This window comes from Carcharodon carcharias, chromosome 9, assembly GCF_017639515.1.
Source record: "Carcharodon carcharias isolate sCarCar2 chromosome 9, sCarCar2.pri, whole genome shotgun sequence".
In the NCBI taxonomy this organism is placed as follows: domain Eukaryota; kingdom Metazoa; phylum Chordata; class Chondrichthyes; order Lamniformes; family Lamnidae; genus Carcharodon; species Carcharodon carcharias.
In genome coordinates this window covers 20,723,838-20,742,192 of record NC_054475.1, presented here as the reverse complement: position 1 = coordinate 20,742,192, position 18,355 = coordinate 20,723,838, and the positions used below count along the sequence as shown (strand labels likewise).

Below are 18,355 nucleotides of genomic sequence, written 5' to 3'. Positions count from 1 at the left end.
TATATCGCAAACCATGATGCAATTCTGGGAGAGTTATTTGTTTTCAGATCATTGCAAATGCCACGAGGAAGTGTGAAAGCTGCTAGATAATGATTCTCTCTTTTGAAAGACGTTTTGTAATATCAGAGCATAGCCCTTTCTTCAGTTGTTTAACTTATCAAATTACTTTTGAAACAAATCCCAAACAATGAGAAATAATAATTTCTGTAGGTGGCTTTTAATATTTTGTTAGAGGAAATAGTTGGTTTGTGCAAGGTTAGCTAATCACAACTTTGGGTGGCAGTTCAAGCAATTTTGCTTTGCAACCTCAAAGTAGCTATGGAGGGAATTTCTGCTAATTTACCTGGTTCTGATTGCTATTTAGCACTTCCTGTTAAAGATATGCATATATGATAATTGGATGAGAATAAAATCAGGTTGTCTGTAATCTCTGATCAGCATAGTCAAGTAGTCTAGAGGCACTGCCTATCACATCTTGCATACGCATAATGACGACTTGTGATACTGGACGGTGCCTGATCTCTGGAACTGTGCTTCTGGAAGGAATTGTTGCCTGCAGGCCTGGAGGGAGAGGAGAAAATTGACATGACAATAATTGAGCAGATATTGAAGGCCATCTGTCGGTTCAGCACATTAGAAATTTAAGCTCAATCACATTAAAACTGCCACTCCAGAATTGAAGTAACATTGCAATCAGTTTTATAGAAAATAAAATGAATAATGCTGACCATCATAACTGAGTTAAACAAGCAATTTTTAAAAGCCCTTTGTGTTTTTTTTGTACTACGTAATCCTTATGCTTGCAGGAATAGAAGTAAATATTCTTCGGTGATTAAAATTTATCGAAGAAAAATATCCATTTGTTTAAATTCTAGTTCATACTATTTGTACACAAGCCTAATTAAAGCAAACTAAACAAAATAACTTTTAGTGGACACTCAATTAAATTTGAAGTATTCTATTTACTTTAGACAGCACACTGAATTTTTTGGGAGGAATTAAGTTGTCATAACAATATTCTAATTTGGATGTAAAATCAACATCTAGAAACAAATTAAGTTTAAGAAACTCTAATGTTGACGCTTTTATTTAAGCATAATTAGAGGGGAAAGGAAAATATTCCCAAATTTTCTATCTGTCTAGGCTGTTCTATGGCAAAATCTAGCTTGAACATCATTGATATAACGAAAACTGCAGTGTTAAATGACCTAAATTTAAAAACCAAGGATGCTCTGGTCTCGTGGTATCTGTGGAGAGAGATTAATGGTTCCTTTTTATCAGGTCATCAACCTGAAATGTTAACTTTGTTTCTTTCTGTTAAGGGTTTTCAACATTGGTTTTTATTTCAGATTTCCAGCATTCATAGTATTTTCATTTTGTGCTAAATAACTCGCTTTGTGACACTTGCAAGATTAATATGCCCTCAGACTACAAAACTGAACTTGACTTGCTGAACAACTAATGGCTAAAAAGCTACAAGCTTTGAAAATTGAATTACATACTTCTTAATGCTACAAATGTTTCTTTGAAAGAATATCTTGTACTCTTGTTATGAATCAAGTTGAAGCATAGCTCAATGTACAAGAAGCTTATGGAACTTTTATTTGCCAATATAGTTGGATTCCTACATGTACCAACTTAGTTAACTTGACTGTGTGCAAAAAGTAAATGCATTGTTTATCCAGAGCCCTTTGTCAGCATCTGTGATGACATAAAGCTCAAAGATCAATGAACTAAGATAACACTGTGACCCTTGCTAATCAAGACTCCATGTATGCAGTGTGGTATTTAATTCAACATTACTTTCAGTTCTGGACTGAAAAATTTAATTTTCAGGCCCCATCAGATTTCTTATCACAAGTTCTCATCCGGTTGTTAGACTACCTTCTCTATCATCTTGACCGACCATAATCTGTGCCTTTAATTTGTTGGTATCTTCTAACATATTAAAAATGTTTTCTAGATAGTAAGTGGCTTGTGCAAATGTAGTGAATTACATTTTAAATTATATGGGGTATGGGCAAGAATGCTAAATAGTATCATTCATTGGGGCATATTTTCTCTGTTTTTAGCATCTTAAGGAAGTATAGAAAGTTTTTATTCATTCATGGGATGTGTGCATCTCTGGTTAGAAGGCCAGCATTTATTGCCAATCGCTAACTGCCCTTGAGCTATCTTCTTGAACTGCTGCAGTCCTTATGGTATAGGTACACCCACAGTGCTATTAAGGAGGGAGTTCCAGGATTTTGACTCAGCGACAGTGAAGAAACAACGATATATTTCCATGTCAGGGGTGGCTTGGAGGGGAACTTAGTGTTCCCATGTGTCAGCTATCCTTTTTCTAGAGGGTAGTGGTTGTGGGTTTGGAAGGTGCTGTCTAAGGAACCTTGGTGAATTCCTGCAGTGCATCTTGTAGATAGTACACATTGCTGCTACTGTGCGTCGGTGGTGGAGGGAGTGAATGTTTGAGGATGTAGTGCCAATCAAGCAGGCTGCTTTGTCCTGGATGGTGTCAAGCTTCTTGTGTTGTTGGAGCTGTACTCATCCAGGCAAGTGGAGACTATTCCATCACACTCCTGACCTGCACCTTGTAGATGGTGGACAGGCTTTGGGGAGTCAGGAGGTGAGTTACTCGCAGCAGGATTCCTACCCTGTGACCTGCTCTTGTAGCCACAGTATTTATATGCCGCATCCATTCATTTTCTAGTCAATGGTAACCCCTAGTATGTTAATAGTGGAGAATTCAGCGATGATAATTCCATTGAATGTCATGGGGCAATAGTGAGATTCTTTCTTGTTGGAGATGGTCATTGCCTGGCATTTGTGGGGAAAGCAGCAACAGCCAAATTCGTTGCACCATGGTTGGCTCTGCTGCACAGGGGAGGAGTAAAAAGTGTGGGAATGCAATATTTATAGGGGATTCAATTATAAGGGGAATAGATAGGTGTTTATGTGGCCGCAAATGAAACCCCAGGATGGTATGTTGCCTCCCTGGTGCTAGGGTCAAGGATGTCTCAAAGCGGCTACAGGACATTCTGAAGGGGGAGGGTGAACAGCCAGTGGTTGTGGTACATCTTGATACAAATGGCATAGGTTAAAAAATGAGATGAGGTCCTAAAAGCAGGTTATAGAGAGTTAGGAAGTAAGTTGAAAAGTAGGACCTCAAAGATAGTGATCTCAGGATTACTACCAGTGCCACATGCTAGTCAGAGTAGAAATGGGATATATCAGATGAATACGTGGCTGAAGAGATGGTGTGAGGGGGAGGGTTTCAGATTTCTGGGACATTGGGACCGGTTCTGGGGGAGGTGGGACCAGTACAAACTGGACGGGTTACACCTGGGTAGGGCCAGAACTGATGTCCTGGGGGAATATTTGCTAGAGCGGTTGGGGAGGGTTTAAACTATAATGGTGGGGAGATGGGAACCTACACAAGGAGTCAGAAGAGGGGGAATCAAGGACAAGAGCAAAAGACCGAAAGGGGAATAAGAAAAGTGATAGTCAAAGAAAGCACGAGCAAGAATCAAACAGGGCTTCAGTGAAAAATAGTGGGAACGGGACCTGTAATGTTTAAAAAGTCGAGCCTTAAGGCTTTGTGCCTTAACCCGAGGAGCATTCGCAATAAAATGGATGAATTAATCGTGCAAATAGATATAAACAGGTATGATATAGTCAGGATTACGGAGACATGGCTGCAGGGTGACCAGGGATGGGAACTGAACATCCTGGGGTATTCAGTGTTGAGGAAGGACAGACAAAAAGGAAAAGACGGTGGAGTTGCATTGCTGGTTAAAGAGGAAATTAACGCAGTGGTGAGGAAAGATATAAGCTCCGACGATGCAGAATCTGCATGGGCAGAGCTGAGAAATACTAAGGGGGAAAGAAACGTTAGCAGGAGTTGTATATAGACCCCCAAAATGTAGTGGGGATGTTGGGAATGGCATTAAACAGGACATTAAGGACGCATGCAATAAAGGAACATCTGTAATTATGAGTGACTTTAATCTGCATATAGATTGGGCAAATCAAATTAGTAACAATGCCGTAGAGGAGGAATTCTTGGAGTGTATATGGGATGGTTTTCTGGACCAAATATATAGAGAATAGGCCTGGGTATTGTGTAATGAGAAAGGAATAATTGGCAATCTAGTTGTGCGAGGCACCTTGGGGATGAGTGACCATAAAATGGTAGAATTCTTCATCAAGATGGAGAGTGATGTAGTTGATTCTGAGACTAGGGTCCTGAATCTTACGAAAGGAAACTATGATGGTATGAGCCGTGAGTTGGCTACGATGGATTGAGAAACGTTACTTAAAGGGACGATGGTGGATAGGCAATGGCAAACATTCAAAGAGCACGTGGGTGAACTGCAACAATTGTTTATTCCTGTCTAGCGCAAAAGTAAAACAGGACAGGTGGCCAAATCATGGCTTGCAAGGGAAATTAGAGATAGTATTAGATGCAAGGAAGAGGCGTGCAAATTGGCCAGAAAAAACAACAGACCTGAGGATTGGGAGCAGTTTAGAATTCAGCAAAGGAGGACCAAGGGATTGATTAAGAGGGGGAAAATAGAGTACGAGAGTAAGCTTGAGGGGAACATAAAAACTGACTGTAAAATTTTCTGTAGATATATGAAGAGAAGAAGATTGGTTAAGACAAATGTAGGTCCCTTACAGTCAGAAACAGGGGAAATTATAATGGGGAACAATGAAATGGCTGACCAACTCAATCCATACTTTGGTTCTGTTTTACAAAGGAGGGCAACTAACATACCAGAAATGTTGGGGAACGCAGGGTTTAGTGAGTGGGAGGAACTGAAAGAAATCATTATTAGTAGGGAAACGGTGTTGGGGAAATTGATGGGATTGAAGGCTGTTAAATCCCCAGGGCCTGATAATCTACATCGCAGAGTACTTAAGGAAGTGGCTGTAGAAATAGTGGATACATTGGTGGTCATCTTCTGAGATTCTATAGACTCTGCAATAGTTCCTACAGATTGGAGGGTAGCTAATATAACCCCACTATTTAAAAAGGGAAGTAGAGAGAAAATGGAATTTTCGACCAATCAGCCTGATGTCAGTAGGTGGGGAAAATTCTAGAGTCCATTATAAAAGACTTAATAGCTGAGCACATGGAAAACAGTGACAGAATCGGACAGAGTCAGCATAGATTTACGAAAGGGAAATCATGCTTGATAAATCTACTGGAATTTTCAAGAATGTAACTAGTTGATGAGTTGATGAGGGGGAGCCAGTGGATGTGGTTTATTTGGACTTTCAGAAGGCTTTCGACAAAGTCCCATGTAAGAGATTAGCGTGTAAAATTAAAGCGCATGGGATTGGGGGTAGTGTATTGAGATGGATAGAAAACTGGTTGGCAGACAGGAAACAAAGAGTAGGAATAAACCGGTCTTTTTCCGAAGGGATCGGTGCTGGGACCCCAGCAATTCACAATATATATTAATGATTTAGATGAGGGAACTAAATTTCATATCTCCAGATTTGCAGATGACACAAAGCTGGGTGGGAGGGTGAGCTGTGAGGAGGATGCAGAGATGCTTCAGTATGATTTGGACAAGCTGAGTGAGTGGGCAAATGCGTGGCAGATGCAGTATAATGTGGATAAATGTGGGGTTATCCACTTTGGTCGCAGAAACAGGAAGGCAGATTATTATCTGAATGGCTGTAAATTGAGAGAGAGGAATGTGCAACGAGACCTGAAGGTAAACATACAGGTGCAGCAGGCAGTAAAGAAGGCAAATAGTATGTTGGCCTTCATAGCGAGAGGATTCGAGTACAGGAGCAGAGATGTCTTGCTGCAGTTATACAGGGCCTTAGTGAGACACCTGCAATGTTGTGTGCAGTTTTGGTCTCCTTATCTGTGGAAGGATGTTCTTGCTATAGAGGGAGTGCAGCTAAAGTTTACCAGACTGATTCCTGGGATGGCAGGGCTGACATATCAGGAGAGATTGAGCCGGTTAGGATTATATTCGTTGGAGTTCAGAAGAATGAGGGGGAATCTCATAGAAACCTATAAAATTCTAACCTGACTAGACAGAGTAGATGCAGGAAGGATGTTCTCGATGGTTGGGGAGTCCAGAACCAGGGGTTTCAGTCTGAGGATACAGGGTAGATCACTTAGGACTGAGATGAGGAGAAATTTCTTCACCCAGAGAGTGGTGAGCCTGTGGAATTCGCTACCACAGAAGGTAATTGAGGCCAAAACATCGTATGTTTTCAAGAAGGAGTTAAATAAAGCTCTTGGGGGCGAAAGGGATCAAAGGATATGGGGAGAAAGCGGGAGCAGGCTATTGAGTTGGATGATCAGTCATGATCATAATGAATGGAGGAGCAGGCTCAAAGGGCCAAATGGCCTACTCCTGCTCCTAGTTTCTATGTTTCTAGGTTTATGTTAACTCTCAATTGCCAAACAATAAACGTTAGTAAATAAAAATCCATGGGTGGAAATTTCATGAGGACAGTTATTGGATTAGACATTTGTTCTTTTAAGAGAGCTTTCTTTGGTGAGCTCCAAAGTTTCCAGTTACATCCATAAATTAGACATTTCTGATCACTCGCAGCTGCAAAATAGTAAATCTGAAATAGTAATTCTGTACCATGTTTACATGGGACTTTTTATCTATGTGGTATGTTGCAGCTTTAAAGTGTCATTTTGTTAGATCTGTTAAATCCTTAGTAGAATAATAATTGTTTACTAACATTTCTGATAGTAAAATTACATAGCTTAATGAGTCCAGTTCGCAATGGAGATTTCAGAGCTTTGGGGGCAATCCATAATATTTTTATGCAATGGTGCCCCTGGAGAGAGAGCGGAGTGTTTACCCATCTTCGTTGTGTATCTCTCAGATTGGGTAACCAAAAGGGAGGAGGTCTTGAGGTGCAGTGAGTATTGTGCCTGCCTCTGAACCAAAAGCTCTGGGTTTGAATCCCACTGCAAGGTGCATTCTTAACATGGCCAAACAGGTTGGTTATCAACCTGTAAATTCTTCCAATACACCTATGGCGGGCAGTAAGGGTGGGAAAAGCTCCCAATCAGCCAGGCTTGATGTGGAGTGGTGCCCCCCAAGCTACAGCCTCTGGTGACAGACTAGCAACCTATTTCCGGAAAAAACTGGAAATGGAAAGAGACATAAGCATGTGCTTCATCTGCTTTATGCATCACTAGATGTGAGAAGAGAGGAGAAGAACCACCAAAAGGGATGTTTAAAAACGACAGTTGTGCATGGCCCCTTAATAATGTGCATCAGTCATACTACATAATTTATATAATCTGTTTGTTCTCACCATTAAAGCTATTAGAAAGTGTTTCATTATTTATACTATCACTTTATAGGTCAGTTTAAGGGCACTCCATGTGTCCGTGGATATGGGAGACACCTGGAATATGGCACAGTTGCCTCATGTAAGTGCCGAACAGTTCTACTCCATACTGGCTGCAAATGATGACATGGTGTTCATGCATGTCGATGACCCTGGTGGTAGGTATTTGAGATTGGATGCTAAATGAGAAGCAGTAGTGTCTTAAACCAATTTTCAGATTCATAAGTACTGCTTAAAGATGGACCTGTTGGACCCCGTCCTCTTTATTTAGTGGGAGTCTAAAACAAACACTTCTTTCATTCACGGGATGTGGGTTTCGCTGGCTGGGCCAGCATTTATTGACCATCCCTAATTGCCCTTGAGAAGATGGTGGTGAGCTGCCGCTTTGAACCACTGCAGTCCGTGTGGTGTAGGTACTTCCACAGTGCTGTTAGGAAGGGAGGTCCAGGATTTTGACCCAGCAACAGTGAAGGAACAGCGATATATTTCCAAATCAGGATGGTGAGTGACTTGGAGGGGAACTTCCAGGCGGTGGTGTTCCTATCTATCTGCTGCCCTTGCCCTAGATGGTAGTGGTCGTGGGTTTGGAAGGTGCTGTATAAGGAGTTTTGGTGAATTCCTGCAGTGCATCTTGTAGATGGTACACACTGCTGCTACTGTGCGCCGGTGATGGAGGGAGTGAATGTTTGTGGATGTGGTGCCAATCAAGCAGGTTGCTTTGTCCTGGACGGTGTCAAGCTTTTTGATTGTTTTGGGAGTTGCACTTATCCAGGCGTGGGGAATATTCCATCACACTCCTGACTTGTGCCTTGTAGATGATGGACAGGCTTTGAGGAGTCAGGAGGTGAGCTACTTGTAGCAGGATTCGTAGCCTCTGACCTGCCCTTATAACCACAGTATTTATATGGTCAGTCCAGTTTGGTTTTGGTTAATTGTAACCCCCAGAATGTTGATAGTGGGGCATTCAGTGATAGTAATGCCATTGAATATCAAGGGACGATAGTTGGATTCTCTCTTGTTGGAGATTGTCATTGCCTGGCACTTGTGTGGTGCGAATGTTACGTGCCACTTGTCAGCCCAAGCCTGGACATTGTCCAAGTCTTGCTGCATTTGGACAAGGACTGCTTCAGGATCTGGGGAGTTGCATATGGTGCTGAATATTGTGCAATCATCAGTGAACACCCCACTTCTGATCTTATGACAGAAGGGAGGTCATTGATAAAGCAGCTAAAGATGGTTGGGCCGAGGACACTACCCTGAGGAACCCCTGCAGTAATGTCCTGGAGCTGAGATGACTGACCTCCAATAACCATCTTCCAACCGGTGGAGTTTTTCCACTGATTCCCATTGACTCCAGTTTTGCTAGGGCTCCTTGATACCACACACGGTCAAATACTGCCTTGATGTCAAAGGCAGTCATTCACATCTCACCTCGGGAATTCAGCTCATTTGTCCATGTTTGAACCAAGACTTTAATGAGGTCAGGAGCTGAGTGGCCCTGGCGGAACCCAAATTGGGCATCAGTGAGCAGGTTATTGCTAAGCAAGTATCGCTTGATAGCACTGTTGATGACCCCTTCCATTACTGATGATGGAAAGTAGACTGATGGGGGGGGTAATTGGCTGGGTTGGATTTGTCCTTCATTCTTGCGTACAAGACACACCTGGGCAATTTTCCACATAGCCAGGTAGATGCCAGTGTTGTAGGTGTACTGGAACAACTTGGCCAGGGGTGTGGCAAGTTCTGAAGCACAAGCCCTCAGTACCATTGCCGGAATGTTGTCAGGGCTCACAGCCTTTGCAGTATCTAGTGCCGTCGGCCGTTTCTTGATATCACGTGGAGTGAATTGGATTGGCTGAAGACTAGCATCTGAGATACTGGAAACCTCCAGAGGAGGTCAAGGTGGATCATCCACTCGGCACCTCTGGCTCAAGATTGTAGCAAATACTTAAACTTTATCTTTTGGAACTTTGGCATCCCTTTTAACTTTTCTTTATTCCTGTGATTTTTACATCGAATGTTGGAATAGGTGACAGCAAAGTGGATCTTAAGCAGAGATGAGGAAAAAAAATTAACATACATATAGCTGGTGTTGAAATTCAGTATCTTAATTAGTAAGTCATCTAAGCCCTTGTATTGTCTGGAAAGACATGGTATGATAACATTTTTGGAAGGAAAAACATTGCAAGTTGCAATCTATTTCCATGCAACAGTTTTTTAACTTGGGGCGTGGGAAGAAGTGGCCTGAACTAGTAGTCAAACTCCATTTTTAAGGATGTTGTTTAGTAGCTTAATTAGTAATTTGAAATAAATTTTGAAATGTTGTTACCAATTTAATAAAGTGGCTTTGTTTTGGAAAAGTGTATGCTTCAGAAATTAAGGCGAACAAAAACTTAACTGAATTATGCTGGTAAACTATAATCTTTGCTCAGAAAAAGTTATAAATCTTTTTTTTTGGCCTCGATTGCTCTTAATTTTATTACAACACATTATTTGTGTTCATATGAAAATTATCAACCATTCTGGATAGTTTTTATAAGTTTGTGAAACTAATTTTTAATTGTAAGATCATTAGATTGCAATTGGATATTTCAAAAATTGCATGCCTGTTATATTCCTTGGCTCTCTTGTCTTCCCTATTTATCTGGTGACATCTGCAGACATGGGACCAGCTTCCAAACATAAGCTGCCAATCTTGCACTATCATTGTGCTTTCAGATTGCTTGTCTTGACATTTTAGTATTGAATGAGCTGTATTTTCCTCCAATTAAATATTGGGAAGGCTGAAGCTATTGCCTTCACCCCGTATCCTATTCACTGATCCAATTCCTCTCCCCACCCATTGTCTTTGGCTGAAACAGTCTATTAGCAGAGAACATGCCCCATTCAACCCTGGGCTGAACTTTTGACCCCATGTTTCCTTCCCACTTCTGCAACATCACCCACCTCTGCTACTGCCTCAGCTCATCTTTTGTTGAAACTTTCATCCATGTTTTTGTCATCTCCTGACTTTATCCCAATGACCTTCTGGGTGACTATCCATTTTCCACCCTTTGCAAACTTCAACTCTTCCAAATTTCTGCCCGTATCCTAAGCTGCATATTCATCACACCAGCACGTTCATCATGCAGGTTCTTGTGGACTTAGATTGACTCTGAGTCACTCATGTCCTCTTATTTAAAATTCTCAACATTTTAATTCTTTTCATGGCCATGCCCCTTTGACAGTACCACAACACTCTCTTCCTGTCTCAAGTTTCCTTCCTCTGATTCTCACCTTTTTGTGTATTTCTCTTTCATTTTGCCATTGGCACCTGAATGTTTAGCCATCAGGGAACCCAACCATATTCCCTTCCTAAGTCCCTCTTTCTCTACACTGTTCTTCTGGGTTTTTTTAAGGTCTTCCTTAAAACCTACCTATGATCAAGCATTTTATAGACTGCTCCTAATAGCTCCCTTATCTGGGTGCCCATTTTGGCTTGACGTGTCAAGGGCATTTTTCTGTGTTGATAATGCTGTGTAAATGCAAATTGTTTTAACAACCAATGCCAAAATTTTGAAGAACAGCAATGTCAAACCTTCTTTGACATTACCTTGAATCCCTTAATTGGCTGATTGAATAAGAGGGTTTTTATTATGTTATGGCTGGTGTCATGGCTAATATTGTAACTTTGGATGAAAATGTAAATGCTTGTAAAATATTTGCAATATAACCATATCAGAAAGAAGGTGCAACTTTTTAAAATTGTTCTGTGTTGATCAAAGTGAAGGATATCAATAGGGAATGGAAATACTAATGTACTTTTGACACTGAGTTAGTTGCAGATTTAGATTTCACATGCTTGATTTTCCTCCCAATGTTTACACTTAACCACAGATGAATATCCCACTATCCTTAGTCAACCAAATTTATGTTGATTTTTTTTTTCTTTTTGCTATCAACTTTGAATTGGATTGGGGAATGTTCAAATTGATCTAGGACCCCTGCAGCAATCATAATTTTATCTCATCAGTCTGTGCTGATTCAAACTTAAGGAACAAAAAAAGCTCTATTCAAGCTCTGCCAGCCAGCCTTATTTTTAAAAAAAACTTTTTTCTTCTTCCCCCACCCCCCCAATATAGATACGGGCTGTGGCACAATTTATGTTTCAGATGATCGTGGAATAGTGTATTCTAAATCTCTTGAAAGACATTTGTACACAACAACAGGAGGCGAGACAGATTTCACAAATGTTACTTCATTGCGTGGAGTCTACGTTAGTAGTGTACTTGCGGAAGGTAAGTACAACAAGCTTGCATTTCTTAAAACCTTGACCTGCTTTAGAACTATAAACATACTTCATTTCATTTTTATAATTTGTAAAATTGAAAATGTTAAATTACATTTCTTCAGGCTTGCAATGTTTTTAATGTTGTTCCATGCTGTGCTAAAACATGTTGCATCGTAAAACAAATATGAAGCTATAGCCAAAGAAACAAAAGGCTCTGTCAGATACATTTTGATTGTGATGCACTGGTTAGCGTACCTGTGTGCAATAGACTGCTGTTCAGTGGCCAGTTTTCTATTTGGATGCTTACATGATAGATGCATATTATTTGTGAACCAGGGAAGCCTTAAGGGTGATAAAAGCAAAATACTGTGGATGCTGGAAATCTGAAACAAAAGCAGAAAATGCTGGAAAAACTCAGCAGGTCTGGCAACATCTGTGGAGAGAGAAAGAGTCAACATTTCGAGACTGGAAATATTGACTCTGTTTCTCTCTCCACAGATGCTACCAGACCTGCTGAGTTTTTCCAGCATTTTCTGTTTTTGTTTCAAGTCTTCAGGGTGCTTGTTTAATGGGAATTGTCCCACCCCCTCCCCACTACTGTCCTTCATGGGATGGTCTGAGCTGCTTTCTGTTCCTTTGTTATTAGTCAATGAGCCACAATTTGTAAGCTCAGCATTTGGACTGTGTAGTGATTTTGGTCAAGAGCCAGAAAATGCCATGAATGGTTATGCAACAAGTGAGAATTTATGTTGGTCAAAGATTGCAACTCAACTTGGAATTCAGCGTCATTGCTGAAACTCATCACTGGTCTTATTTAAATTCTCAGAAAATCCACAAATGTCCTAGCTAGACGGTAGTAAATAGCATGTTTTAATTTTCTTTTAGATGGTTCTGTTCAGTCTGTCATTACATTTGACAGAGGAGGAGAGTGGAAGCCCTTAAGAAAACCAGATAATAGTGACTGTGATTCGACTGCCAAAAATAAGGATGAAGTGAGTATGAGATGTAAACATATGTATTGGTATACCTCTGAGACCTTTTGTCTGGATATATTAGATGCACAGTTTTCACTGTGAAGCATATGCTACTTTGAGAACTGTTTAGAATTTGAACATATTCACTGGAATCCAGTCAGCAAGTGTGATTTACAGATGAGATGGGTCAATACTATCGTGCTATTAACCTTTATGTATTAAATGAGGAAGTACAAGTCAATTTAGATGTAACAACCACTGAACTGAATTAAGACTGACCTTGAAGCAATGGTCAGTTTAGTTATTTTCATTAAGCTAATTGAAAAGGTCATTCCAGTGCACACTGAACTTATATTTCTTGCAACTTAGACCCTACTCTGGTGGGATTCAAGTGCTTTGTGGTACCCTGGTTACAGTAGACATTCTGGCTTTCTCCCAAACTCAGAGAACCACTAATATTGTTGAAAAGAGAAACACGTTGCTGAAGCTTTTCATCTTGCACTTGTTGGAACAAACACTGCCAAAATTTCAAATGATCACAACAGGTTATGCCAGAGGAGAAAAGGGTGCTGATTGGCTGGCTGAGCTGTTGCCATGGGGAAAGCAGCAGGGAACCATAGGCTCCCCATGCTTCCGGGTCATTCAAGAAAGGCACATGGCTTGAACATGTTCCTTTTGTTTGGAGAGAACAGGGCCCTGCATATCAATGTATGTCGGTTCTAGCAAGCATAGATGAGCTACCTTATGTGCTTGATGGTTTAGAATTTGCTACATGTGCAGGCACGTGCCCGCTACAGTTCAGCCAAAGAACTGAGCCAGTGTCAGGGGGAATGCAATGTGGCAGGACCTCTATCCGCTACAGATCTATTTTGGCGCTAGCTGTTCTTTCTCTTTAGCATGAGGGCCATGCAATTATGACAGGGAGTGGCCACGGAATGACTGCAATGCACCTCTGAGGTCTACTGCAGCATAGCGTGGACCCAGAAATTACCAGTTGAAGAAAAAAATATTTGAAAGTTTTAAGAAATGATTTGGAAGTCATTTTTAAGTATTAACATTTCGAAAGAACCCTCCACCAACCCCTAGGCACATTGAGCACAATAGGTGAACAGGAATTTAACGTATGATGTATTTCTGTCTTTTTGCAAGCCTTGAAGCATTTTTGCTCATATTTGGAATCAACTTTTTATCTCTGGAACCTGTTAATTTTTAATAACTTCACAATTTCTTGAGACACTTGGGTTTCACTAAAAATGTATTTTTCAACCTTATTATCTGTCCATTTTTCACAATACTGAAATCTGCTGTTTCGGAACACCAATAGTTAAATTGCTTCCAGCTGCAAAGCGCTGGGGGCATGAAGTGTGGAAGTGAAGCAGCTCCTGAGGATTTTTATGCTGAATCCTGCCTAGGTTCTAGCTCATGTGTCTGTACACATGCATTGATGGTCTCACTTTAACCTGGCTTACATATTGTTCAAGACAAAACACTCCATTGGTCTAAGGACCCTGTCTCATCCTGTTGGAGAGCATAAATAATGGTAGTGAAGCAGATCAGTTTTTCTGGGGCGTTATGTTTGTTCTCAGTGTTGTAGTCCAGAGGTCAGTGCAAATCCATTGTGAGATCAAAATATTGGGTAGGCCTCCTACCCTGCTGCACAGTTCAAAATAGGAGTTCCGCATTTAATACTTTATGTCAAATTTACCATTGGAAAGATAGGGATACAGCACCACCAACCGAATATAATAGAACATAATTGGATACATGACAGTTTAGATCATTTGTGTATTTTTTACATGAAGGTAAGGCTTTGTATTTTTAAAGTAACACTTTCAAGGAATTCTGAGAAAATGACATGCTGTGTAAATATCTGAGAATATTGATCTACCAAATAGCAACATAGCAGCTTTCTCATGATGCAGATTCCTTTGTATTTGTACTCTAGCACACAACTCCTTTAATGCAAGTTTTGACCTTGCTCCCTGGATTTGAACATGTTTGAGAAAGAATAAGAACATTTAATACAGGCTATTTTAGTTGGATCTCAACAGGGAAAACTTGGGACCAGCAAACTGTGTCCATATTCATAATCATACTTAATGTACTTTGAGTTTTTTGACTGAAATGGTGTTTAATGGAAATTCAAATTCCAATAATGTATTAAAGCTAGTGAATTAAGTTTAATTTCTTTTGGCTGGTTACAAACATATTAAGAGAATGCCTGAAGAACTTAATGGTGAGTGGATGCATGGAGAACTTAGTTAATGTTAGTGTGCCACCAAGGGAATCCTAGCCATGTAATGAGATTCACTGTGTACAAACCAAATATTTCTGTGGTGTGTTGAATGTTCCAATTTTTTCAATGTTGAGTGCATTTAATAAAATGCTATATGATATTGTGGAGTTTTTTTGTTAAACTGATGTATTAACTTTTACGGTCCCCCAAATGTTAAATATTTTTTATCATAAGTCTGACAACTTACTTCATTGTTGAGCCATTCTAATTTTTGCCTTTGAATTCCCACAGTGTAGTCTGCATATCCATGCGTCCTACAGCATTTCCCAGAAACTGAATGTACCAATGCCACCACTGTCTGAGCCAAACGCAGTTGGCCTGATCATAGCACATGGTATTAAGATATTTGACTTTATGTTCTATTAATTATTTTATAGCTTTAAATATTAAGCAACTAGATTTATATAGAGTCACAGAAGAATGCATTTTCAACAAGTTTTTAACAAAACTGAAATTTGCTACGTCGAGCACGCCTGTAATTCATAAACTGTTCCTTTTGAAAGCATTTTCTCCACCACGTTAAACTCTGTTTCTGGCCTTCCCATGGCATGCATCGCTTTCTGTTCAAAAGGGCAGGTGAGCTGCTTATGGCCCCCTGCCAAGTGCTGACGCTGCTCTGGCTGCTTTCTGCTTGAAACCCTGTTCATGAAATTTATTTGTGGAATGCATTTTTAGAACCATGCTGTATTTGATTATACAGTTAAGTTTTATAACTTACTTTTTGCAACTGCAAGACTGATGCTGAGCACAAATAATATTAAATGTGTAGATAAATTGAGGAAAATTCAGCAAAATATTAAGACAGGAGGAATGGGCTCATGCTAGTTCATTGTATTTTGAGTTAATTAAGTAGTTTTGCCAGATTTGACAAGAATGCCAAATATAAAAAAGTACTTTCTTGGATAGTCATATAACATTAATTGGGACTTTCTGTTTTTAAAAGAAAACAAACTTCCAATGTTGGGAACATGAAATCTGCTCTGTTGGTGTCTTGAAGAGAGAAAGATGAGCTAATATTTTGAGTAGACACTCTTAAATATTAGTCTAAGTCAGTCTTTGACTCTATTGCTGTTATAATTTTACGAAAGTCTGGCATTATGTAATTGGAAGTTGCTAGCTATTTCTGCCATAGCAGGAAAGGAAGTTAAGAAATTAGTGAGAATAACATTTTTCAATATAATTAAATATTTTACATATTTTTAACCTTGTGATAGTCTTTACTGTTAAATTGTTCAAATTTAGTTGCAGCAGAGTGATGGAGTGTAAATACACAACTATTCCAATTAGTTTAGCTTTTGTTTTAGGGAAGCAGCTATTATTCTGTTTCAAAATTTACCCCTACATTTGTTACTGCATGTGAAATAGGAGCATCAGTAGGCCATTCGGCCCCTTGAACCTGCTTCCCCATTCATTAAGATCACAGCTGATTTGTTTGTGTTTCGAATTCCACATTCCCATCTATCTCTGATAATCTTTGATTCCCTTGCCTAACAAAAATCTATCTATCTCCACCTTAAAAATATTCAATGACCCCGTCTCCACTGCCTTCGGAGGCAGAGAGTTCCAAAGTCTCACAACCCCCTTGAGAAAACATTTCTCCTCCTCTCTGTCTTAAAAGGGCAACCCCTAATTTTAAAACAGTGCCCCCTAGTTCGGGACTCACCCACAAGAAGAAACATCCTTTCCATGTCCACCTTGTTGATACCGTTCAGGATCTTGTATAATTCAATCAAATTACCTCTCACTCTTCTAAACTCCAGTGGAAACAAGCCCAGTCTGTCTAACCTTTCCTCATAAGGCAACCTGCTCATGCCGTGTATCAATCTAGTAAACCTCCTCTGAACCACCTCCATTGTATTTACGTCCTTCCTTAATTAAGGAGACCAAAACTGCACACAGTATTCGAGGTGTGGTCTCACCAATGCCCTGTATAACTGAAGCATAACATCCTTACTTTTATGTTCAATTCCTCTCGTAATAATGGATAGCATTCCATTATCTTCTGTATTATGTCTTTCTCATTTTTAGGCAGTGTTGGAGATGCAATTTCTGTAATGATACCTGATGTGTATGTGTCTGATGATGGCGGATATTCATGGTTTAAAGCTTTAAAGGGACCCCATCACTATACCATTCTGGACTCTGGAGGCTTGATAGTTGCAGTGGAACACAATGAGTACAACAGTGTTAATACGATAAAGTGAGTATTATTTTTGGTAACGATCATGCTTACTGGGATCCGCATGTTATGAGTTTGTTTTATTGCAGTATGAGATTGATTATTTGATTTCATTTGTTATATAACATCACTATATTCACAACAATGGTTTATAATAGACCCATGAAGCAACGTTTCTGATGTTGCAAACTCATCATGACAGAATTACCCTGGCTACCTACGTTCTTAGCACATCCAGATTTATTCTGCAACTTTTTAAACTCTTGGATGAAAATTTTTGCCAGGCTTGCTTTCTTAGTATTAAAACTGCAAGTGCTGAAAAAGCTCAGCAGGTCTGGCAGCAACTATGGAGAGAGAAACAGTTATCGTTTCAAATCCATTATGACTCTTAGGAACTGAAGAGAGGTAGAAATGGAATGGGTTTTATGCTGTTGAAAAAGGGGAGGAAGGTTAGGTGGAACGAAAAAGGATGTCAGGGATAGGTTGGAGGGTGGGAAAGATTAAATGACAAAGATGTCATGGAACAAAAGGTAAAGATTGTAGTAAAGAAACAAAACATTGGTCCAGAGTAAACGTTAATGGCAGAAGAAAGGACAGCTATGTGACAGAGTTCACGGCCTGAAAATGTTTAGTCCAGAAGGCTGTAAAGTGCCTAATCGGTGCTGGCCCTCAAGTTAACATTGGGCTTCACTTGGAGCATTGAAGCAGGCTGAGGACAGACACATGAGCATGAGAGCAATGTGGTGAATTAAAATGGCAAGCAACCGGAAGGTCGTGGTCATGCTTGCAGACTGAGTGGAGATGTTCCAAAAAGCAGTCACCCAGTCTCTGTTTGGTCTCTTCGGTATAGTGGAGACTGCATTGTGAGCAGTGCACACAACAGACTAAATTAAAAGAAGTGGAAGTAAAGTACTGCTTCACCTGGAAGGAGTCTTCGGGTCCTTTCTGTTTTTATTTCAGATTTCCAGCATCTGCAGTATTTTGCTTTTATCTCTTTCTTGGTATAAAACTAACTTTTTTCATCCCCTGGTACTTGAACTTCTCGCAGTAGAGAGCAATTTGCCTCAATCAACTGTGGCTAATGTCCCTTGTAATTTCGAAAATCCCAAGTTGATATTGTTTTATTTTGGTTCGTACTGCTATTTGAAAGCTATTGACTAAATTGTGCATGTATCCGAAGAATGATGGGAATTTGCCAAGCTCCAAATAAAGGGAAGGACTTGGTTGTGATATTCATTTTTAATAAAATGTAGAAAACAATCATCTGAAATTTGCATGTTCAATAATTTGATCTG

General features: G+C 40.0%; 1 protein-coding gene across 2 annotated transcripts in view; it reads left to right on the top strand.

Annotated features, from left to right (window-relative positions):
- The window catches only part of sort1a (sortilin 1a), a 63,975-nt gene that overhangs the window by 24,371 nt on the left and 21,249 nt on the right, over positions 1-18,355 (top strand). For both annotated transcript variants that reach the window (XR_005943966.1, XM_041194898.1), the window contains exons 9-13: positions 7,355-7,499; positions 11,463-11,618; positions 12,497-12,603; positions 15,113-15,215; positions 16,910-17,081. Coding sequence is in view for 1 of the 2 variants with exons in the window: in XM_041194898.1 (XP_041050832.1) it covers positions 7,355-7,499; positions 11,463-11,618; positions 12,497-12,603; positions 15,113-15,215; positions 16,910-17,081 (683 nt within the window). In the remaining variant the exon portion in view is untranslated. The remainder of the gene's footprint in view (positions 1-7,354; positions 7,500-11,462; positions 11,619-12,496; positions 12,604-15,112; positions 15,216-16,909; positions 17,082-18,355) is intronic.